This window comes from Martes martes, assembly GCF_963455335.1.
Source record: "Martes martes genome assembly, chromosome: 13".
In the NCBI taxonomy this organism is placed as follows: Eukaryota; Metazoa; Chordata; class Mammalia; order Carnivora; family Mustelidae; genus Martes; species Martes martes.
Window position 1 is genome coordinate 83,922,142 of NC_137901.1, and position 24,198 is coordinate 83,946,339.

The window sequence follows — 24,198 nt, forward strand, 5'->3', positions numbered from 1 at the left end:
TTCTCTAGATCCATCCATGTTGTTGCAAATGAAAGATTTCATTCTTTTTTGTGGGTGAATCATATTCCATTGTATATAATGGATACCTATCGCTTCTTAAAACTGCCAATGTTGAATAGCCATGTAATTTAAAGGACACCACTCCCTACTATAGATCATCACTTCTCTCATATGTTTGTCATAGTAATGGTGGGAAGGTTTTAGGGATCTTTCTTTAGAATTTTTTCCTAAAATCTAAACTTGCATCTGCCTATGGCCTTGGGTAAAGGAACTCAGAGTTATTTGATGAAAACTTATTGTTTACAGTGTGGCAGTCATTATACTATACTTTGGAGCACACATCCTTTAAAGTCTGATCATGAGATTGCAGAAATTTAGTCACATCTTCAGGCTCCACTTCTAGTTCTCTCACAATTTCCACCACATCTGAAGTACTTCCTCCACTGAAGTTTTAAATACCTCAAAGTCATACATGCAGGTTGGAATCAGCTTCTTCCAAACTTCTGTTAATGTTGATTTTTAAAAATATTATTTTATTAACATATAATGTATTATTTGCCTCAGGGGTACAGGTCTGTGAATCCTCAGTCTTACACAATTTATAGCACTCACCACAGCACATACCCTCCCCAATGTCCGTCGCACAGCCACCCTATCCCTCCCCAAACCCCAATATTTTGACCTCTTCCAAAGAATCACAAATGTTCTTAATATTACTAGAATGATGAATATTTTCCAGAGGTTTTCAATTTACTTTACCTAGATCAGTCAGAGACATTACTATCTGTGACAGTTATAGCCTTATGAAATATATTAAATAATAAAACTTGAAAGTCTAAATTACTCCTTGATCCCATGGGCTGAAGAATGGATATTGTGTTAGCAGGCAGGAAAACAATATTGGTCTCATTGTGTATTTCTATCAGAGCTCTTGGGTGACCCAGTACATTGTCAATGAGCAGTAATATTTTGAAAGGAATCTTTTTTTCTGAGCAGCAGGTCTCAACAGTGGGTTAAAATTATTCAGTAAAACATGTTGTAAACAGATGTGCTTTCATTCAGGCAGGCTTCTTTCTTTCTTTCTTTCTTTCTTTCTTTCTTTCTTTCTTTTTCATTTCTAGAGCACAGGCAGAGTAGACTGAGCATGATTCTTAAGGGTCCTAGATTTTTTTTCTGCAAGTAAGTGAGCATTGGCTTCAACTTAAAGTCAACAGCTGCATTAGCCCCTAACAAGAAAGTTAGCCAGTCCTTTTATTTTATTTTATTAAAAAATTTTTTTCATTTGTTTATTTGACAGAGAGAGAGAGATCACAAGTAGGCAGAGAGGTAGACAGAGAGAGGGGTGGAAACAGGCTCCCCACCGAGTAGAGAGCCCAATGCAGGGCTCAGTACCAGGACCCTGAGATCATGACCTGAGCTGAAGGCAGAGGCTTACCTGACTGAGCCACCTAGGTGCCCCCCCTTTTTTTAATCGAAGATTTTATTTATTTATTTGAGAGAGCGAGAGTGAGAGAGCATGAGCTGGGGCGCGGTGGGTGGGAAGGTATGTGAAGGGAGAGAGGCAGAGGAAGAGGTAGGAGCAAGTTGCCCAGTGAGCAGAGAGCCTGACATGGGCCTCAGTCCCAGGACCCTGGGATCATGACCCGAACAAGAGGCAGATGCTTAACCAACTAAGCCACCCAGATGCCCCTGAAAGTTAGCCTGTCTTTTGAAGCTTTAAAGCTAAGCTTTGACTTCTCCTCTCTAACTAGGAACATGCTAGACAGCATCTTCTTTCAATAAAAGGCTGCTTCATCTATATTGAAAATCTGTTGTTTCGTGTAGCCACCATCAATTGTCATAGCTAGATCTTATGAATAACTTGCTGCAGCTTCTACATCAACACTTACTGCTTTACCTTGTACTTTTATGTTATGGAGATGGCTTCTTTTCTTAAATCTGATGAACCAACTTCTGCTGGCTTCAAAGTGTCCTGCTATAGCATCCTCACTTCTCTCAGTCTTCATAGAATTGAAGAGTTAGGGCCTTGCTCTAGATTAGGTTTTGGCTTAAGGCATTGTTGTGGTTAGTTTAATCTTCTATTTAGATCACTGAAGCTCTATCAGCAGTAAGGTTGTTTCACTTATCCTTTGTGTGTTCACTGGAATAGCTTTTCTAATTTCCTTTAAGAAATTTTTCTTGGCACTCACAACTTTGCTAACTGATATAAGAGGCCTAGCTTTTGGCCTGTCTTGGCTTTTGACATGCCTTCCTCACTAAGCTTAATCATTTCTAGCTTTTAGTTTAAAGTGAAAAACTGGTGCCTGGGTTGCTCAGCTGTTAAGCGTCTCACTTCTGCTCAGGTCACCATCCCAGGGTCCTGGGATCGAGCCCTACATCAGGCTCCCTGCTGAGCAGGGAGCCTGCTTTTCCCTCTCCCACTCCCCTGCTTGTGTTGTCTCTCTCTCTCTCTATCTGTCAAATAAATAAATAAATAAAATCTTTAAAAATAAAAAATAAAGCGAGAAGCAGCGGTGCCTTGGTGGCTCAATTTGTTCAGCATCTGCCTTCTGCAGAGGTCATGATCCCAGGGTCCTGGGGTTGAGCTCAGTGGGGAGCCTGCTTCTTCCTCTCCTCCCCACTTGCGCTCTCTCTCACTGTCTCTCTCTAAAATAAGTAAAATCTTAAAAAAAAAAATCTGAGGCGGCGCCTGGGTGGCTCAGTGGGTTAAGCCTCTGCCTTCAGCTCAGGTCATGATCTCAGGGTCCTGGGGTCGAGCCCTGCATTGGGCTCTCTGCTTAGCAAGGAGCCTGCTTCCCCCTCTGTCTCTGCCTGCCTCTCTGTCTACTTGTGATCTCTCTCTCTCTGCCAAATAAATAAATAAAATCTTTAAAAAATAATAATCTGAGAAACATGCTACTCTTCCTTTTGGTTAAACAATTATAGAAGCCATTGCAGATTATTAAGATGCTTAATTTCAATATTGTTATGTCTCAGAGAATAGGGAGGACTGAGGAAAAGGAGAGATGGAGGAATGGCCAGTTGCTACAGCAGTCAGGACACACACAGTATTTATCGATTAAGTTCATTGTCTTGTATGGGTATGGTTTTGGGAGTCCCAAACCATTACAATAGTAACATTAAAGATCAAAGATCACCATAACAAATATAGTATAATGAAAAAGTTTGAAATAGTTTGAGAATTACTGGAATGTAACAGAGAGACATGAAGTACACAAATGCTGTTGGGAAAATGGTGCCAGTAGACTTGCTTGATATAGGGTTTCCACAAACCTATTTGTAAAAAATGCAGTATCTGTAAAGAGCAGTAAAGTAAGGCACAATAGAACAAGGTATGCCTATTATTCTTCTGGAAATCTGCTAGGTTGGAACATCAGTTGTGTTACCAGGCAACATTTCTTTTTTTCTTTTTTTTTTAGATTTTATTTATTTGACACAGAGAGACACAATGAGAGAGGGAATACAAGCAAGGGGAGTGGAAGAGGGAGAAGAAGGCTTCCCGCCGAGCAGAGAGCCTGTTGTGTGGCTCCATCCCAGGAGGCTGGGATCCACCTGAGCTGAAGGCAGACGCTTAACAACTGAGCCACCCAGGCACCCCCAACATTTTTTACAGTAAAAATGACCCTTGATAAATGAAATATACCCAAACTAGGAAGGTTGTAAATAAAGTATTAATACCTGTTTGGAAATGATACCTTTAGCTTCTCTGGATACAATGAATCTTAAAATTAGGCATGTTCCTTACAGAGATCTTGGAAGCTAAATTCATGGACTGTAGCATTTCATGGACTGAAGCTAAATTCATGGACTGCCTATTTGGGACATAAGCCAAGGTGGCCATTATACCTTGATAATGACAGTGTGATTGTGTTCCCTCCTACTTAAACTGTCATTTTTGAGAGGTCAGTGACTAGTTCCTGAAGTGCAACAGAAACTTGTAATGAAAAGAAATGTTTGATGCTGTCCTGCTGATCCACCGTCTTCTAGTCTGTACCCTTTAGAAAGTGCAAAACATGGCTTATAATAACCATGTGTGTTTGTTTGGTTGAGCTGGGTGGGCTTTGCAAGAGATTAAGTAATTTGACCTACAGAATATGTAAATGGGAAGTTTCCAGAAGAAATAAAAAGTCCAATAAATGAAAAGATGCTCAATCCTTCTAATAATTAAAGTATGAATTAAAATAATAATAAGATGGCATGGCACCTGGGTGGCTCAGGTGTTAAGTGTCTGACTTCTGCTCAGGTCCTGATCCCAGGGTCCTGGGATTGAGCCCCACATCGGGCTCCCTGCTTGGCAAGAAGCCTGCTTCTTCCTCTCCCACTCCCCCTGCTTGTGTTCCCTCTTTCACTGTGTCTCTCTCTATCAAATAAATAAAATCTTAAAAAAAAATAAGATTGCAGGATTTTAGAAGACATAATACAAACTGATGAGAATATGAAGAAAACAGGAATATTTGCTGGTAATATCAATTGGTAAAAATATTTTGTATGCAATTTTGTGATATCTCTCAAAAAATAATAATTTTCATGTGGTGGTTTTACTTCCAGAAATTTATTCTTTGGAAATATTTGCATGACTGGGCAAAAATGTTACTCGTACATCATTTTTTGTAATAACAGAAGGTTAGAACTCAAATAACTATCAGTTAAAAAATGATTAAATAAATAATGGTACGTGCAAATAGTGGAGAAGTATCCATGCTTTAAAAGTAATGATCCTGGGGGTACCTGGGTGGCTCAGTGAGTTAAAGCCTCTGCCTTTGGCTCAGGTCATGATCCCAGCGTCCTGGGATTGAGCCCCGCATCGGTCTCTCTGCTCCACAGGGAACCTGCTTCCTCCTCTCTCTCTGCCTACTTGTGATCTCTGTCTGTCAAATAAATAAATAAAATTTTTTAAAAAAATAGTATGCTAGAAACTATAAAATATTGTTGACAAATAAAGTCTAGGTAAATGGAAAGGAATTCTATGTTGAGGGATCAAAAACAGTATTTTTTTCTTTTTTTATCAAGGTAAGTTCTAAGTCCATTGTGGGGCTTGAATTCACACCCCTTAGATCAAGGGTTGCATGTTCTACTCTCTGAGCCAGCCATGCATGCCTCACAAGACAATTTTTTTTTTTTTAATGAGGAGCTTAGGTATTTTCTTTCTTTCTTTTTTTTTTAATATGAACTTTTTTTTTTAAGATTTTTTTATTTATTCATTTGTCAGAGAGAGTGAGCACAGGCAGACAGAGAGGCAGGCAGAGGCAGAGGGAGAAGCAGGCTCCCTGCTGAGCAAGGAGCCCGATGTGGGACTCGATCCCAAGACCCTGGGATCACGACCTGAGCCGAAGGCAGCTGCCCAACCAACTGAGCCACCCAGGCGTCCCAAGACAATTTTTTTTTTAAGATTTATTTGAGAGAGAGAGAGAGAGAGCATGAGCTGAGTAGGGACAGAGGGAGAGGGAGACAAGCAGACTCCCCACTGAACAGGGAGCCTGACCTGGGGCTCGATCCCAGGATCCTGTGATCATGACCTGAGCCAGAATCAAGAGTTAGTTTACCTAACCAACCCAGCCAGCTAGGTGCCCATATAAGACAATATTTTTTGTTTTGTTTTGTTTTCTAAGTTTTTTTTTTTTTTTAATAAACATATAATGTATTTTTAGCTCCAGGGGTACAGGTCTGTGAATCTCCAGGTTTACATACTTCACAGCCCTCACCATAGCACATACCCTCCCCAATGTCCATAACCCCACCACCCTCTCCCTCTCCCCCTCCCCCCAGCAACCCTCTGTTTGTTTTGTGAGATTAAGAGTCTCTGAGGGTTTGTCTCCCTCCCAATCCCATCTTGTTTCATTTTTTCTTTTCCTACCCCTCACATTGCATCTCCACTTCCTCATATCAGGGAGATCGTACGATAGTTGTATAAGACAATATTTTTAAGATGACAACAAGATGATCCCCAAGTGGCCTACAGTTTTATCACAATTCCTATGAAAGTTTCAACTGCCTTTTTCTGGCAGAAATTGATGAGTTGATCCAAAATTTATGTGGAAATACAAAGGACCCAGAGTGGCCAAAACGATCTTGAAAAAGAACAGAGTCGGACTACTCACACTTCCTGATTTTGAAACTTACTACAGAGTTTCATTAATCAAGACAGTGTGGTACTGGTATAAAGATTGACATATATGTCAATGGAATAGAGCTGAGGCCCAGAAATAAACCCTAACATTTTGAACAATCAGCTTTTGACATAGTGGCTAAAACAGTTCAGCGGGGAAAGTATAGCCTTTTCAATAAATTGTGTTTGGTCAACTGGATATCTACATGCAAAAGGCTGAATTTACATTACACAACCACAAATATTAACTCAAAGTGGATTAGGGGCTTAAAATTTCAGAGCTGAAACAATGAAACTCTTAGAAAAACATAGGAGTTTAAAAATCAGTTTCATGAGTACATAATGGTGTCAGCAATCAACATAAAAAATATTGAGCAAGCTATATAGGGATAAAACTAATCCAACAACTGGGGCGCCTGAGTGGCTCAGTTGGTTAAGCAGCTGCCTTCGGCTCAGGTCATGATCCCAGCATCCTGGGATCGGGTCCCGCATCGGGCTCCTTGCTCGGCAGGGAGCCTACTTCTCCCTCTGCCTCTGCCTGCCACTCTGTCTGCCTGTGCTCTCTCTCTCTCTGACAAATAAATAAATAAAATCTTTAAAAACAACAACAACAACAAAAAACTAATCCAACAACTATTTAGTTATTGGAATGTCATGACCAATTGTAGTGTACAGAATCCTATTACATTCATTTGTTAAATTTAATTTTATTTAAATTCAATTAACATATAGTCTATTACTGTTTCAGAGGTAGAATTTAGTGATTCATCAGTTGCATATAACACCCAGTGCTCATTCCATTAAGTGTCTTCCTTAGTGCCCTCACCCAGTTACCCCAACCCTCCACCCACCTCCCCTCCAGTAACCCTTAGTTTGTTTCCTCTAGTTAAGAGTCTATTATGTTTTGTCTCTCTCTCTCTCTCTCTGATTTCATCTTATTCCCTCCATTCCCCTATGGTCTTCTGTTTTGTTTCTTAATTTCCACATATGAGTGAAGTCATATGATAATTGTTTTTCTCTGATTGACTTATTTCGCTTATCATAATTCCCTCCATTTCCATCCACATCGTTGCGAATGGTAAGATTTAATTCTTTTTTGATGGATTAGTAATATGTGTATACATAAGATGTATATGTGTATATGTATACACATATACATCTTTATCCTTTCATGTTGATGGACATCTGGGCTCTTCCATAGTTTGGGTATTGTGAGCCTTGCTGCTATGAGCACTGGGGGTCATGTGCCTCTTCAGATGACTGCATATCCATTGGTTAAATACCCGGTAGTACAATTGCTGGGTAATAGGGTAGCTCTGTGTTTAACTTTTTGAGGAACCTCCATACTGTTTTCCAGAGTGGCTGTACCAGTTTGTATTCCCACCAACAGTGTTAGAGGGTTCCCCTTCCTCCACATCCTTGCAAACATCTGTTGTTTCCCGAGTTGTTAATTTTAGCCATTCTGACTGGTGTGAGGTGGTATCTCATTGTGGTTTTGATTTGTATTTCCCTGATGCGAGTGATATTGAACATTTTTTTCATTTGTCTGTTAGCCATTTCTGTGTCTTCTTTGGAGAAATATCTATTCATGTTTTCTGCCCATTTTTTAAGGTTTTTTTTCTAAGATTTTATTTATTTATTTGACAGACAGAGATCACAAGTAGGCAGAGAAGCAGGCAGAGAGAGAGAGAGGAGGAAGCAGGCTCCCTGCTAAGCAGAGAGCCCAATGCGGGGCTCGATCACAGGATCCTGGGATCATGACCTGAGCTGAAGGCAGAGGCCTTAACCCACTGAGCCACCCAGGTGCCCCTTTCTGCCCATTTCTTGACAGGATTTTTTGTTTTGTTGGATGTTAAGTTTGAAAGTTCTTTATATACTTTGGTTACTAGCCCTTTGTGTGATAAGACATTTGCAAATATCTTCTCCCATTCTGTAGGTTGCCTTTTAGTTTTGTTGACTGTTTCCTTTGCTGTGCAAAACTTTTTATTTTGATGAAGTCCCAGTAGTTCATTTTGCTTTTGTTCCTCTTGCCTTTGGAGATGTGTCAAATCCATTTTGATGGATTCCTGTCTCATATTTAGGTCTTTCTTCCATTTTGAGTCTGTTTTTGTGTATTTTTTTAAAAAGATTTTATTTATTTGACAGAGAGAGAGATCACAAGTAGGGAGAGAGGCAGGCAGAGAGGGGGGGAAGCAGACTCCCTGCTGAGCAGAGAGCCCAATGTGGGGCTCGATCCCGGGACCCCAAGATCACAACCTGAGCTGAAGGCAGAGGCTTAACCCACTGAGCCACCCAGGCGCCCCTATTTTTGTGTATGGTTTAATAAAGTGGTCTGGTTTCATTCTTCTGCATGTGGCTGTCCAGTTTTTTCACCATCATTTGTTGAAGAGACTGTCTTTTTTCCATTGGCTATTCTTTCCTGCTTTGTCAAAGATTAGTTGACCATACAGTTGAGGGTCCATTTCTGGATTCTCTATTCTGTTCCATTGATCTGTGTGTCTGTTTTTGTGCCCGTACCATATTGTCTTGATGATTACAGCTTTGTAATTTAGTTTGAAGTCTGGAATTGTGATGCCTCCAGCTCTGGTTTTCTTTTTCAAGATTCTTTTGGCTATTAATGGTCTTTTCTGGTTCCATAAAAATTTTAGGATTATTTGTTCCAGCTCTGTGAAAAATGTTGATGGCATTTTGATAGGAATTGCATTGAATGTGTAAATTGTTTTGGGCAGCATAGACTTTTTAACAATATTTGTTTTTCCAATCCATGAGCATGGAATGTTTTTCCATTTCTTTGTCTTCTTTAGTTTCTTTCATAAGTGTTCTATATTTTCAGAGTATAGATCCTTTACCTCTTTGATTAGGTTTATTCCTAGGTATCTTATGGTTTTTGGTGCAATTATAAATGGTATCTATTCCTTGATTTCTCTTTCTTCTGTTTCATTGCTAGTGTATAGAAATGTAACTGACTTTTCTGTGCATAGATTTTATATCCTCTGACTTTGCTGAATTCCTGTATCAGTTCCAGCAGTTTTTGGGTAGAGTCTTCTAGGTTTTCTTTATAGAGTATCATGTCACCTATGAAGAGTAAAAGTTTGACTTCTTCTTTGCCTCTTTGGATGGATTTTATTTCTTTTTGTTGTCTGATTGTTGAGGCCAAGAATTCCAGTACTGTGTTGAACAACAGTGGTGAGAGTGGACATCCCTGTTGTGTTCCCGACCTTAAGAGAAAAGCTCTCAGTTTTTCCTTATCAAGGATGATATTTGCTGTGGGCTTTTCATATAGTTTTTATGATATTGGGGTATGTTTTTTCTAGCCCTATATAGCAGAGAGTTTTTAATCAATAAAGGATGCTGTATTTTGTTAAATGCTTTTTCTGCATCTACTGAAAGGATAATATGGTTCTTGTTCCTTTCTTTTATTGATGTGGTGTATCACATTGAAACAAGGGCTTTGACTGACACACTGGACCAGATGGATTTAATAGATATATTCAGAGCATTTCATCCTAGAGAACAGAATAGACATTCTTCTTGGGTGCACATGGAATATTCTCCAGAATAGATCACGTGCTGGGTCACAAATCACGTCTCAACATACAGAAAGATTGAGATTATACCATGCATATTCTCAGACCACAATGCTTTAAAACTTGAATTCAATCACAAAAACTTTGAAAGGGTCAAAATTACATGGAGGTTAATAAGCATCCTACTAAAGTATGAATGGGCCAACTAGGAAATTAAAGAAGAGTTAAAAAAATACATGGAAACGAATGAAAATGAAAACAACAGTTCAGAAACCTTTGGGATGTACCAAAGATGGTCCTAAGAGGGAAGTCTACAGCAATACAGACCTTTCTCAAGAAATAAGAAAAGTCTCAAATACACAACCTAATCTTGCACCTAAAGGAGCTAGAAAAAGAACAGCAAATAAAGGCTGCATCCAGCAGGAGAAGAGCAATAATGAAAATTAGAGCAGAAATCAATGATATAGAAATTGGAAATGGAAATATGGAAATGGAAAAACCAGTAGAACATATCACAAGGAAACTAGGAGCCGGTTCTTTGAAAAAAATTAATAAGATCGATAAACCCCTAGTAAGACTTAGCAAAAAGAAAAGAGAAAGGGCACAAATAAACAAAATGATGAGGAGAAACCACAACAAAATGATGGTTGAGAAATCACAACCAACACCGAAGAAATACAAACAACTACAAAAGAATATTATGAGCAATTATATGGCAACACATTAGGCAATCTGGAAGAAATGGATGCGTTCCTAGAAACATATAAACTACCAAAACTGAAACAGGAAGAAATGGAACAGAAATAGAACCTGAACAGACTCATAACCAGCAAAGAAATTGAAGCGGTAATCCAAAAATCTCCCAACAAACAAGAGCCCACTTTGGATGGACTCCCAGTGGAATTCTACCAAACATTTTTTTAAAAGATTTTATTTATTTATTTAAGAGTGAGTGAGCAAGAGAGAGCACGAGCAGGGGGAAGAACAATAGGAGAGGAAGAAGCAGACCCCCCTGCTGAGCAGTGAGCCCAATGACATGGGACTCGATTCCAGGACTCTGGCATCATGACCTGAGCCAAAGGTGGACACTTAACTGACTGAGCCACCCAGGAGCTCCCCTACCAGTCATTTAAAGAAGAATTAATACCTATTCCTCTGAAACTGTTTCAAAAAAAAAATAAATGAAAGGTAAACTTCCAAACTTGTTCTATGAGGCCAGCATTATCTTGACCCCAAAAACCAAAGACCCCACCAAAAAGGAGAATTACAGACCAGTTTTCATGATGAACGTGGATGCAAGAATTCTTTCCAAGGTACTAGCCAATGGGATCCAAGAGTACATTAAAAGGATTATTCACCAGGACCAAGTGAGATTTATTCCTGAGCTCTAAGGGTGGTTCAGCATTTACTTTTATTTTTATTTTTTTTTAAAGATTTTATTTATTCATTTGTCAGAGAGAGTGAGCACAGACAGAGAGGCAGGCAGAGGCAGAGGGAGAAGCAGGCTCCCCGCTGAGCAAGGAGCCCGATGTGGGACTCGATCCCAAGACCCTGGGATCACGACCTGAGCCGAAGGCACCTGCTTAACCAACTGAGCCACCCAGGCGTCCCAGTTCAGCATTTACTTTTAACAACAGCTTTACTGATATATAATTCACACATTTATTTATTTATTTTTAAAAAGATTTTATTTTATTATTATTTATTTATTTATTTGACACAGAGAGAGAGAGATCACAAGTAGGCAGAGAGGCAGGCAGGGAGAGAGGGGGAAGCAGGCTCCCCACTGAGCAGAGAGCCTGACGCAGGGCTCGATCCCAGGACCCTGAGATCATGACCTGAGCTGAAGGCAAAGGCTTAAACGATTGAGCTACCCAGGTGCCCCTAATTCACACATTTAAAGTGTCCAAGTCAATGGCAGTCATCATCACAATCAATTTTAGAATATTAAAAAAATTTTTTATTATGTTCAGTTAGACAGCATATAGCACATCATTAGTTTTGATGTATAGAATATTTTCATTACCTCAAACCCCACACTTCCTATTCATCACTATCCAGTCTCCTCCTGCCAACCCTCAGTAACCACTGCTGTACTTGTTGTGTTTATAATTTTGCCTATTCTGGATATTTCATTTAAATGGAATCATGCATTTCATATAAATGGTATAATACAATATATGGTCCTTTGTGACTGGCTTCTTTCACTTAGAACAGTGTTTTCAAGGTTCATCGTGTTGTGGCATGTATCAGGATTTCATTCCTTTTATTGGTGGATAATATTCTTTAAAATGGATATAGCTCTTTATTTATTCATTCAACAAGTGATGGATATTTGAGTTGTTTTCACTTTTTGGCTGTTATAAATAATGCTGATCTGAATGTTTGTGTACAAGTTTTTGGGTGGATATGTTTTCATTTCTTTGGGGTATATACCTAAGGGTGCATCTTCTGGGTCATATGGTATTACTCTGTTTTGAACCTTTTGAGGTACTGCCAGTTTTCCAAAGCAATTACACTGTCTTATATTCTGATCAGTAGTGTATGAGAGTTCCAATGACTGCATCCTTGCCAATACTTGTTATTATTGTCTTTTTAATTATGTCCATCCTAGTAGGTTTGAAGTCTTAACTTATTACGGATTCATTAATTGAATTTGAATGTCAATCTGTTCTTCATTCTTTAGATTAATTATACTGTTAGTTATGTATTTCTTTTTATTTGTTGATGTATTCAGTTGGTAATGTTTTGTATCTATTCATGAAGTATATATTGCTCTGTAGTTTTCTTTCTTTGTTTTTGATAGTATCTCTATAGAGGTTTTTTTTTTAATTTTATTTATTTATTAGATAGAGATCACGAGCAGGCAGATAGGCAGAGAGAGAGAGAGAGAGGAGGAAGCAGGCTCCCCGTGGAGCAGGGAGCCCGATTCGGGGCTCGATCCCAAGACCCTGAGATCATGACTCGAGCGAAGGCAGAGGCTCAACCCACTGAGCCACCCAGGCGCCCCTCTATAGAGGTTTTATAATCAGCTCAATTCTTTGTTCATAAAAACAATCTGCATAGCGGCACCTGGGTGGCTCAGTTGGTTAAGTGTCTGTCTTTGGCTCAGGTCATGATCCCACGGTCCTAGGATCGAGCCCTATGTTGTTGGGTACCCTCCTCAGCAGGGAAGTTTGCTTCTTCCTCTCCCTCTGCTCCTCTCTCTGCTCCTCTCTCTGTTGTGTGCTCTCTCTTATTCACTCACTCTCTCTCAAATAAATAAATAAAATTAAAAACAAAAACAAAACAAGCTGTGTAGTATAGCCTCCTTTTTTTTTTCTGAAAGCACTATGCAGTACTTCCATGATTTCTTTTTTTTTTTTTTAAGATTTTATTTATTTATTTATTTGACAGAGAGAGAAAGAGAGAGGGAACACAAGCAGGGGGGAATGGAGAGGGAGAAGCAGGCTTCCTGCTGAGTGGGGAGCCCAATGTGGATTCGGGGCTTGATCCCAGGACTTCGGGATCATGACCTGAGCTGAAGGCACTCACTTAACGACTGAGCCACCCAGGCCACCCCTAATTTTACTGTGGTTCTTTTCTTTTCTTTGCTTTTCTCTTCTCTTCTTTTCTTTTATATTATTTGTTTGAGAGGGAGAGGTAGAAAGAGCATGTGTGGGCTGAGGATCAGAGGAAGAGGTAGAAGCAGATCCCCGCTGAGCAGGGAGCTGGACATTGGTCACAATCCCAGGATCTTGGGATCATGACCAGAGCCAAAGGCAGATGCTTAACTAAGGCATTCAGGTACCCCAACTCTAGTTCTTTGTTGATCTTAGTTTAAATGGTTACCAATTTTACTGATTGAGTTTCTATTAGATGCCATACATTGCAGATTCCACAATGTATATATACACACACACACACATTATGTATATATACATTGTGAAATCTGCTGTCTGTGTGTGTGTGTGTGTGTATACACATACATATATATATGTATGGGGTTTTTTTTTTTTGGTCTTGGATGTAGCGAACTCTGAGTCTATCTGATGCTTTCAAGACTTGCTTTTTTTTTTTTTTAAGATTTTATTTATTTATTTGACAGACAGAGATCACAAGCAGGTAGAGAAGCAGGCAGAGAGAGAAGGAACCAGGCTCCCTACTAAGCAGAGAGCCTGATGCGGGGCTCGATCCCAGGACCCTGGGATCATGACCTGAGCCTAAGGCAGAGGCTTTAACCCACTGAGCCACCCAGGCGCCCCAAGACTTGTTTATTTTTCTAAGACATACTATTAAACTTTGATTCAGGCAGTCTTCCATGTACAGCTAATTTTGTCCCATTAGTGAGTCAATACTCTTCTTATGATTCTACCTTATTATGCTGTAATACCTTCATTTCCTGCCTATGTATTAGAACATCTTTCCACTCTGAGTGTTGGAAACACAAACTATCGCTTTGGAGATTGTTTCACCTATTCCTCTGTGGTTATTCTGTTCCTGGTTTTCATGGTTTTCTGTCTCACATGCATAGATCAGTACTTAATCAAGGACTTGAGGGTACCACTGCAAATCTCCAGAGCACTATACCAGTGTAGCTACTCTTCTTTGATAATCTGCTTCATATATTATAGCTGCTTTGGCCTCTCCAAACTCTGAACTCTGTCTCCTCAGTCACCAAGACAGACGGTCTGTTTGGTTTCTCCTCCACTGCACTCACTTTTTCCTGCCAGTGAGTTGGGACGTTTGCTTGTTTTTCTTCTTTCAGGGATTACTGTTCTGGACTGATGGTTACCCTAATATTTGAAAACAGGGTGTTCCATATATTTTTCCCAATTTTTAGTTTTTAAGGCTGAAGGGCAAATTCTATTTCTATTATCTCATCAAAGATGGAAGCAGAAATTTTTTTCTCTGGGATTTTGTCCTGCTTATTCCTTGCTATCTTGTCAGTTCTTTGATCATTTTAAGGATCTAAAAAAATTTCATCTAATATGTTTAATTTTTTAAAATGGGATACTGGTTCAAATAATTCAAATTGTTAGAAATGGAAATCTTTACGGTCTTTCCAATTAAAAAATAAAATGGAAAAATACTCTAGGATATCTTCATAAATGTAGAACAGCTGGGTGAGAAAAGGTGGCTAATGCTGTGGTTTCTCTAAATAGTCAAAAGGATAAAATAAGGAATCCAAGACATAAAATAGGTAGGCCTGGGTAGAATTCCCAGACATGGCCCAGTTTTGCATGTTATGGATATTAGATGTTACATTACTAATAGACCATTAAGTAGGATTCTTATGGTAGAAAATAATGTAATAAATTGAAAGAAGTCAGACTGGAACAGTTATGAGGGGTTTTTTTTATTCTCACCTAGATATTCTACATTTCCTCATTTCTTTACACCGTCAATTACATCTGGTATCTGTACAAAGAGTTGAGGATGAGACACAACCAGAATGAACAGAGCACATTTCCACTGGTAAGTTTTATTCAGAGTTGATAGTCAACAGTATGCTACCTGGGGCGCCTGGGTGGCTCAGTGGGTTGAGCCTCTGCCTTCGGCTCCGGTCGTGATCTCAGGTTCCTGGGATAGAGCCCCGCATCGGGCTCTCTGCTCTGTACAGAGCCTGCTTCCTCCCCCTCTCTCTGCCTGCTGCTCTGCCTACTTGTGATCTCTCTCTCTCTCTGCCAAATAAATAAATAAATAAATAAAATCTTAAAAAAAAAAAAAAGAACAGTATGCTACCCATAATTCTGTGGGCTCACCCCTCCCGCCTTCTTTCCTCTGTCTTTAGTGCTGCCATAATGATGTGCATGAATGTCCTGGCACATGCTCTCAAGAGCACTAAAAATGCTGAAAAGAGAGACAAAATCCAGGTTCTTATTAGGCTGTGCTCCAAAGTCATCGTCTGGTTTCTCACTGTGATGATGAAGCATGATTACATTGGCGAATTTGAAATCATTGATGATCACAGAGTGGGGAAAATTGTTGTGAACCTCAGGGGCAGGTTAAACAAGTGTGGAATGTTCGGTCCTGACTTAATGTACAACTGAAAGATCTAGAAAAATGGCAGAATAACCTGCTTCTGCCCCACCAGTTTGGTTTCATTGTACTGACAACCTCAGCTGATATCATGGACCATGAATAAGCAAGATGAAAACACACAGGAGGGAAAATCCTGGAATTCTTTTTCTAGGGGTTTAATACATATGTACAAATAAAATGCCTCAATGGAAAAAAAAAGTATGCTAAAACAAATCCATATATCCTTGATAAACAGTGCAAGCACTCAGGACTGGGTAGGTGAATTCATGGAGCTTAATAGAAGAGAAGTCATGTTCTCACAGAGTTTCCATTCTGTTGAAAAGATTTCCTCTTCTCTCTTGCCATCAAAAAAATAAAAAGGTTTTGATTATAGGAAACATTATTTGCAGTACTGTCATTACTGCCTGGTTCCATCCATCTTAGCTCTATCCCAATCCATCATTGTTGCTAGCGTAAAGAATAAGATCTTGGGTAGAGTCAGGGAAGGTGCGCAGTTTGCTCACATGGGATTTGGGCTGCAGGTGTTAGAAAGGGAGAATGTCTGTTTTGCTCTGCTATATTTCTTCAATATGTGTGGATAACTGATGCTGGTTTGCAGAAGGGCAGAGGGGTTCATGTGTGGTAATCAGAAAACAAGGTGGATCCAGAGAATAGTTGTCTTCCCTTCTTTGGTTCAAAGAGAGTTTGGGGCACTGTCTAGTATGACATTTATAAAAGAGAGGAGGACACTAAGTACATATGGATTTTTTGTGTGTGCATACATATTTTACTTATCACATAATTCATTTATTTTAAGTTACAATCCAGTGGTTTCTAAAGAAGACTTACTATCTTGTAAAATATCATAAATCAGTTCCAAAATATTTTCTTCACCCTAATAAAATTCTTCATGCCCATTTATTGTTAATTTCCTACCTACCCCCTGTACTAGGGAACTGCTAATCTACTTTCTGACTCTATAGATTTTCCTTTTCTGGACATTTCATATAGATGGAATCATCCAATACATATTCTTTTGTGTCTGATTGATTTCATTTATAAGATTTTGAAGTTTATCCATTATAGCATATGTAAGTCATTCGTTCTTTTTTAGTGCTAAATAGTATTCCATTGTATGGTACAATCAGTTTCTTATTCCTGATTCTTTCGGTATATCGCTAAGTGATCTCGGTAGAAAACATTTTTAGGGGTGGCTTGGTGGCTCAGTCAGTTAAGTGTCTGCCTTCGGCTCAGGTCTTGATCCTGGGGTCCTGAGATTGAGCCCCATCTCAGGCTCCCTGCTCTCTCTACCCCTTCTTCCTGCCCATGCTCTCTCACTCTCTCTCAAATAAATAAATAAAGTCGTTTAAAAAAAAAAACATTTTTATGATGTTAGCAATTTTCATTTCTTTGGCTGTCATTGTATATTTTAATCTTATTATATAAATCTTGCTAAATATTCCAGTTTTCTTATTTCTATAGTATCTATTCTATTGTGGTTTTTTAAAAGAGTTTATCTTTAAGTGATCTGTGTGGCCAACATGGGGCTTGAACCTACAACCCTGAGGTCAAGAGTTGCATGCTCCACCAACTGAGCCAAGAAGACACCCCTGTTTTGGTTTTTTTGAAGGGGATTTTTGTTTAAGAGCATCATGGAGTAAATTAATCCAGAAAACTTACCCACATACCTTTCTCTAGAGACTACAGATCAATTCTAGACTTAATGAAAATTGTATACTATCATATGCATGATGAAACTCAATAAAAATCTGTTGAATGAATAAATGGTACTATTATCAGTAAGTTTTTTTTTTTTAAATCAGAGATTCATTGACAGTAAGGTAAGAACAAGAATTAAAAACAGTTTAGTCTGATGGGTAGAGGCTAGAATAAAAAGGGAAGAAGGGACACAGTTAGGAGAGGTCACCCAAGATTGATTTTACTTTTCTCATTTTACTTAAAGTTAACAGTGACTGTTTTACTTGAAATCATTTACTCTTCCTGATCCATAGTTTTTAGGGCAAATCAATTACCCATCTCTGATTATTGATTAACTGCTCACTTAATGCTTATTGATTTTTAACAATGCCATTCTAGAATATAATAGGATCTCTTACCTCAGAACAGAAAAAAGCTGTTTTCCAGTCTATTCTCACTTTAAGGTGTTCTATTCAAAGTCTTTTATCATAAACTTCCAGTGGGTAGATAACATTCTTCTATAAATTATTTTTAGTGTCTAACACAACTGGGGGTGTTTGGAATGTTCTTTCTTTTAGAGTCTAATAGATGTTATATCCAAAGGCCTTATTTGACCTGCCTCCTTTATGCTAATCCTGGCCTATTAAGCTTTCTGCTGGTCATTTTATACATAGACTTCTGCTCCACCTGTAAGGTCTGAAAAGTCCACACCTCCCTGGATTTAAAAGAGAATAGAATTGAACTATTATTAGAAGATGGATAGAAGAAGATTATAATAGTTATTAGAACTATTATTAGAACTATTATTAGAAGTACTGTATGATTTCATATTTACCTTTCTTTTTAAAAGAATTTGTTATGGTATCCAAGTCTTATATTAAGCTACTTCCCACAGGCTTTCCTTGTGGCTATTGTTGCTGTTGTACTTTTTAGATTATAGTAATAGAGATAAAATTCTCTTGTCTCCAATGCTAAAAACTATTTATTTAATTGAGTTTTGTAGCAAATATTGCTTGACAGAAGCAGGCTCTTGGGAATTTTTGTTTGTACAAGTGATAAGTAATGACCTGATATTTATTTTATTATGATTGACAGTATTCTAAGACTTTACTCATATTTATTTTTATTCACAGGTTATAGGTTATACTTGTCATGTTGGTGAAATAGCCATCATTTTGTCAAGGTAAGGTTTTTGCTTTCCTTTCTAGCAATGTGTAAACTCATTATTCTGTGGTCTAGGTGAGAACAAATAGGACAGTGCCCTTCATTTCCATAGAGTCTATCACTCCTGGGTCCTCACAGAGCCTTACTGAGTTGGAAGCAACAAACATATGATCATTGGAACCATATTCCCAGGTAGAATAGGCAAGCAATTTTAGATTCGGATTTTAACCTTAATTCTGCCATTAACTCTGTGTGATCTTCAACAAATATTTCGCTTTGTCTTTGGACTTCTAATTCCATTTTATATCCTAAAGAGTTATAACATAGCTTGTAAGATCTCATCCACCTTTATAACACTGGGTGAGAGTCTTGGAACTATTTACCCTCAGAAGGGCCTGGATCTCACCTAACGTAGTAGTCATGTCAGAGTTGACATTAGAGTTTATAACTTTTACTTCTGGATCTTTCCCTCTTATAGGGAGCTGGCTGTATTTAGCTGGATTAATAATTGGTTATTAAGTGTATGCTTTGAAAAAGCTCCTAGAAATGGGGTGATGAAAATTAAGTTATTCCTGGTGGCCATGGAAAGTTAGTACAGAACTCCCTGTTAGATTTTTTCCTTTCACTTTGACCCACACCCAAAGACTCTCTGACACTATTGTAGGACTCATTAATTTAGGTATGAAATGCATTCTCCACTCCACTTACCCACCAATTGGACAAAAAGTATACATAAGGTTGGTTTTTTTTTTTTTTTTTTGACAGATCACAAGTAGGCAGAGAGGTAGGCAAGAGAGAGGGGGAAGCAGGTTCCCTGCTGAACAGAGAGCCCGATGTGGGTCTCGATCCCAGGACCCTGAGATCATGACCTGAGCCAAATGCAGAGGCTTTAACCCACTGAGCTACCCAGGAACCCCTATACATAAGGTTTTTGAGGCATTTTTCTTGAAGGAATTATATATATATATATAAAATTTCATATATATATGAATATATAGCATATTATTATATAATATATTTATTATATGTTATATATAATGTATTATATATAATATATATATATATATATTTGTGGAGAGTGGAGGGGTGATGGAGTTGGGAGAAGAACAGAGTATTTTGTGATGGGGAAAGGCCATAAAAATGCCTGACTTTTAGGGTGATTTTTTTTTTCCCTCCCAGCCTGATACCTCTTCTGTTAATGATACCTGTATTCTGTCTGGGCAATGTTAGTGAATGTTTCCACAACTTCAGCCAGAGCCACAGGTAAGCAAGGACCAAATCTATCATTTCTGTGGTAGACTGTACCTTTTCTTTTCTATATATAGAGATGGAAAAGACTTTCTACATACACTCTGGCCAAGTTGCTTATATTTGGAACAAGGTTCTATGGAACCTTGGTAGAGTCTATAGAACAAGGTATAATCAAGGCAAAAAATACATAAGTAGGAATATAATGTGAAGTGACTAGAAGATAATGTATCTATAAGAAGGAATAAGGTATTATGGGCCAGGGTTAGCAGAATGGTAAGTAAAATTGCATACTTAATAAATTTTGTTTTACCAAATGTATATCTCTCTGGTGTCATATCTGTAATAGTGGTCCTGTCCATTGATTATCTTCCTAGGTGTATTCTGATGTTCTCACCACCATCAGCCATGGCTAAACTGCCTTCTGCCAACGCATCCGTCTGTAGCACACTTTATTTTTATGGGATCACCATTTTCCTGACCAGCTTTCTCCTCAGTCTCCTCACCATTGTGGTATGATGCCATCCGCTCTTACGGAAAGAGAGGGGATTGGGGGGGATGGGACGTTATTCCCAGGGACTGGGAAAAATGGGATGGAGAGGCATTTCCTAAAGTCTTAGAACTAAGAAACTAGCTAAGAGATAATTGACAGTTTAATTACTACCTCAGTATTTGGACTTCCCAAGATTAAATGATTAGGGGGAAAGAGTCTAGTCATTATGTGAGAATTATGCTCACTCTAGGACTAATTAATATATGTTCCTGTGGATCCTCATGGAAGACCAGACCAGAAAATTAGGATATGTCAAGTATACTGTATAGTATATGTCAACTATAATGCTCTAGAACATTGGAAGTGTGCTGTGATTTAATTTGATTATTTTCCAAATAATGAGGGAATTTTTGCTAGTGCGGCTGGTACTTTTGAACAAAATAAAATTATGGAGAATTTCCTTTAACAATTTAAAAATAAATTGTGGAGATAGCTTAGCTCAAATCAGCAACTTTGTAAAGAGGGCAAAATGAATAATTTATATTAAGATGATTTTGACGATCTTCACTTAGAACTAATTGACAAGAGAGGTAGGTATCCCATAGCCTGGTACCCTGGGGATTCTTTTTTTTTTTTTTAAGAATTTATTTATTTATTCAACAGAAAGAGACATTGAGAGAGGAGATCAGGCAAGGGGAGTGGGGGTGGGGAGTTGGTGGGGAGTGGGAAGGGGAGAAGCAGGCTTCCTGTAGAGCAGGGAGCCTAATGCGGGGCTCAATACCAGGACCCTGGGATCATGACCTGAGCCACACAGGTGCCGCTACCCTGGGGATTCTTGATTGCTTTTTTAAATGATGCAATCTTCAATGGGCATTCAGAATCAGAACTGATTCTACTAGACATTAATATTCCCAAATAAGTAAAAGCCTCCTTTTGATTCCTACGTCTGTGGGGAAATGAAATTACATGGCTAAACTTAATTAAATAATTGGCTTATTAACTTAGAGAGTGGGTCTGGATGATTAGGGAGAATTTTAGATTTGTCAGATTTGTTACCAAGATTATTACCTAATTTACTCCCCACAGAAAGCACCTTGGAGTTCTGAACTGATTTATATTTGTTTTATTAGCTTATATAGAGAGCCCCCAGATGGAAGGGGAAAACAGTCCCCTTTTCCATCTAAGGGCAAGAAGAGACTTCCTAAAACTTTATTTTGCTTTGAGTTGAGAATTTCAGCTCAGCCATGGTGCTGATGTATTTATTTTAAGGGTATTAAGCACAGAATACTTTCTAACACAGGCTCTAGTAAAGCATTTTAAAAGAGGGCCTGGTTAGATCTTAGCTTTAACTTCCTATATATATTGTGATTAGCCTCAGTTGGAGGGGGGGAAGCCCGAGAGTTGATGTAAAGTTTATGTATTGAATATGGTAACCACAGGTTTGTCTAATATCTATCCATTTCCCCTGGGCAAGAAAAGTTCACTCTGAAGATGATTTTCTTTCAGAAAAATCCAGTCTTAGATGGTAAAGGCAGGAGAGCGAGTTTTCCTGCTGTCAGATCCTGAGAGAAGTGATCCCCCTACAACAATAGGAAGCTAGAGCTAGGAAGTTTTACCAAGCCTCAGGCAAACTACTCACTAATGTACTCCTGTTTAGGTCTTACTCATCCAAGCCCAGACCCTGTATAAAAAGTTTGTGAAATCAACTGGCTTCCTGGGGAGTGAACAGTGGGCAGTGATTCACATTGTGGAGCAGCGAGTACGCTTCTACCCGGTGGCCTTCTTTTGCTGCTGGAGCCCAGGTGGGTATCTTAAAAGGAAGAGCTGGGTAATAATGAGGACACCTATTGGGTTCTGATGAAGCAAAGTGGTCTCACCAAGAAGAATGACTGCAACTTGTAAAATTCCTGTCCAACTGTAAAATCTATGTTGGTCCCACTTTCTTCTTTTTCTTCCTGTGTTTTAGAAATTAAGGTAATTAGACATGAGATGCAACCTAAGAGAGGAAACATTCTGATAGAGCTCAGAGATACTAACACCTGCCCCTCCTAGTACACAAAATATAGTGAAGATCAGATTGGATAGTGCTTATGAAAGATCTTGGTGAATTCTGAAACACCAAGAAGTGTAACTTATCTCCCCATAGTGTATCTTAACCAACATTGCTACACTGTAACCTGCAAAGTTTAGTCAGTGAGGAATGGAAGTTGGAGACCGGAGGACCGGAGGCCCTGTGGATTATGTTACTGGTTAATCTCATTCCTAGTCTTCATTATGCCTGTACCCTTATTTCTCATGGTGCGTAGGCATGTATACTGGGGGATTTTTTGTAAAGATTTTATTTATTTATTAGAGAGAGCACAAGCAGCGGGAGTGGCAGGCAAAGGGAGCCCCATGCAGGACTCAGTCCCAGGACCCTGGGATCATGGCCTGAGCTGAAGGCAGATGCTTAACCAACTGAGCCACCCAGGTGTCCCTATACTAGGGAATTTTATGCTCAGACAGGTAGGGCTGGCAAGAAGATTTATACTTCGTGTTTTCACAGCTGTCATTCTGATGATCATAAAGTTGACCAAGCCACAGGACATGAAGCTTCACATGGCCCTCTGTGTTCTCCAGGTAACACCTTCAGTATCCGTTTTTACACTCTCTTATCCTGTTCTCTTACACTGACATTACTCAGTAAGCACAGTTTTTTCCCTTAGCATATTTATTTCTGTGTTGCAAAAAAGAAAATGTATTATTTATATTCAGTTATGAAAAGTGTGAAGTTTTCCTCACAGATGAAGTAGATACTTCTGTGAAAGTGCTGCCATGCATTCCAGAGCATATGTATCTCTGGTTAACTTCATTTTATTGGTGTGTTTTTAAGGGATGGGTAACAAAAAACCAAAATCTACCAGATAATGTTTTTATGAAACACTGATGGTGACATAATTCTCTCCCACCCAAAGTGAATTGAATGGGATAAATTAGCTATTCCAGGTAAATGAGGAAAGAGGAATACAGAAATAGAATAGTTCTCTCTTTTCCTCTTTTATTAGACTTATGAAGCTTTTTTTGGGTTATCTGACTGTACTGATAGGGCATTTTCCTCAAGCCTGACCTGGGAAATGGGGGTAATAAGAAAGGGGATTGAAATCCATTCATTTTCGTTATGTATGTGCCAAGAAGTATGACCAACCCTCAGTCATCCATAACAAGGCATGGTGCAAAGAGTGAGTTCAAGAAGAGCTAGAATGGGATGAAATCAGAGAGGTTGACAAACCATGAGAGTCGGGACCATGAAACAAACTGAGGGTTACAGAACAAAGGGGATGGGGGGATGGGGTAAGCGGGTAATGGGTATTAAGGATGGCATGTGTTATGTTGAGAACTGGGTGTTATATGCAACTAATGAATTGTTGAACACTATATCAAAAACTAATGATGTACTATATTTTGGCTAATTGAGCATAGTAAAAAAAAAAGAGCTAGAAAAACATGAAAAACTGACACCAGATTTTGCTGTTTGAGATAAAACAAATATAACAGTGCTTTATAAATAAGGGGAATGGGGACGATTCCCTGGATCTCTGAAAACCTGAAGGATGGGTTCCATCACTTCATCTCCTCAGGCTCTAACAGCATCATCCCAGGGTCTGCTCAACTGTGGAGTATATAGCTGGACACAATACAAGTTCTACCAACTAAAGCAACAGGCTCGGCGTGATGCAGACACCCAAACACCATTATTATGCTCACAGAAGAGATTCTATAGCAGGGGCCTAGATACAATGGAGTCTGCCCTTGGTTTTGATACCAGCCCTCCACCATTCTTTGAAACTGTAATACTGGAACATCCAGGAACCAGAATTATTCCACATTAATGGATTGAGAAGAGTGTTGGGGAACAACATCTCAGGTCTTTCCAACCATGCCTTAAACTATGGAAGTGAAAGAGGATGTAGTGCTGTGGT

General features: G+C 38.9%; 1 protein-coding gene and 1 pseudogene across 3 annotated transcripts in view; both read left to right on the forward strand.

Annotated features, from left to right (window-relative positions):
• TMEM116 (transmembrane protein 116) overlaps positions 1-23,699 on the forward strand; it is a 48,292-nt gene extending 24,593 nt beyond the window's left edge. Inside the window, exons 5-10 of one of the 2 annotated variants that reach the window (XM_080821987.1) lie at positions 14,986-15,090; positions 18,468-18,517; positions 19,678-19,761; positions 20,124-20,259; positions 21,897-22,041; positions 22,785-23,699. In XM_080821987.1, the coding sequence (XP_080678113.1) occupies positions 14,986-15,090; positions 18,468-18,517; positions 19,678-19,761; positions 20,124-20,259; positions 21,897-22,041; positions 22,785-22,912 (648 nt within the window). In that variant the 3' untranslated portion in view covers positions 22,913-23,699. The remainder of the gene's footprint in view (positions 1-14,985; positions 15,091-18,467; positions 18,518-19,677; positions 19,762-20,123; positions 20,260-21,896; positions 22,042-22,784) is intronic. The other variant, XM_080821988.1, reaches the window with a different exon arrangement.
• On the forward strand, positions 15,414-15,808 carry LOC308354512 (small ribosomal subunit protein uS8-like; annotated as a pseudogene). Its single transcript has one exon. The product of its transcript is annotated as a small ribosomal subunit protein uS8-like (transcript).
• Positions 23,700-24,198: the final 499 nt, after the last annotated feature.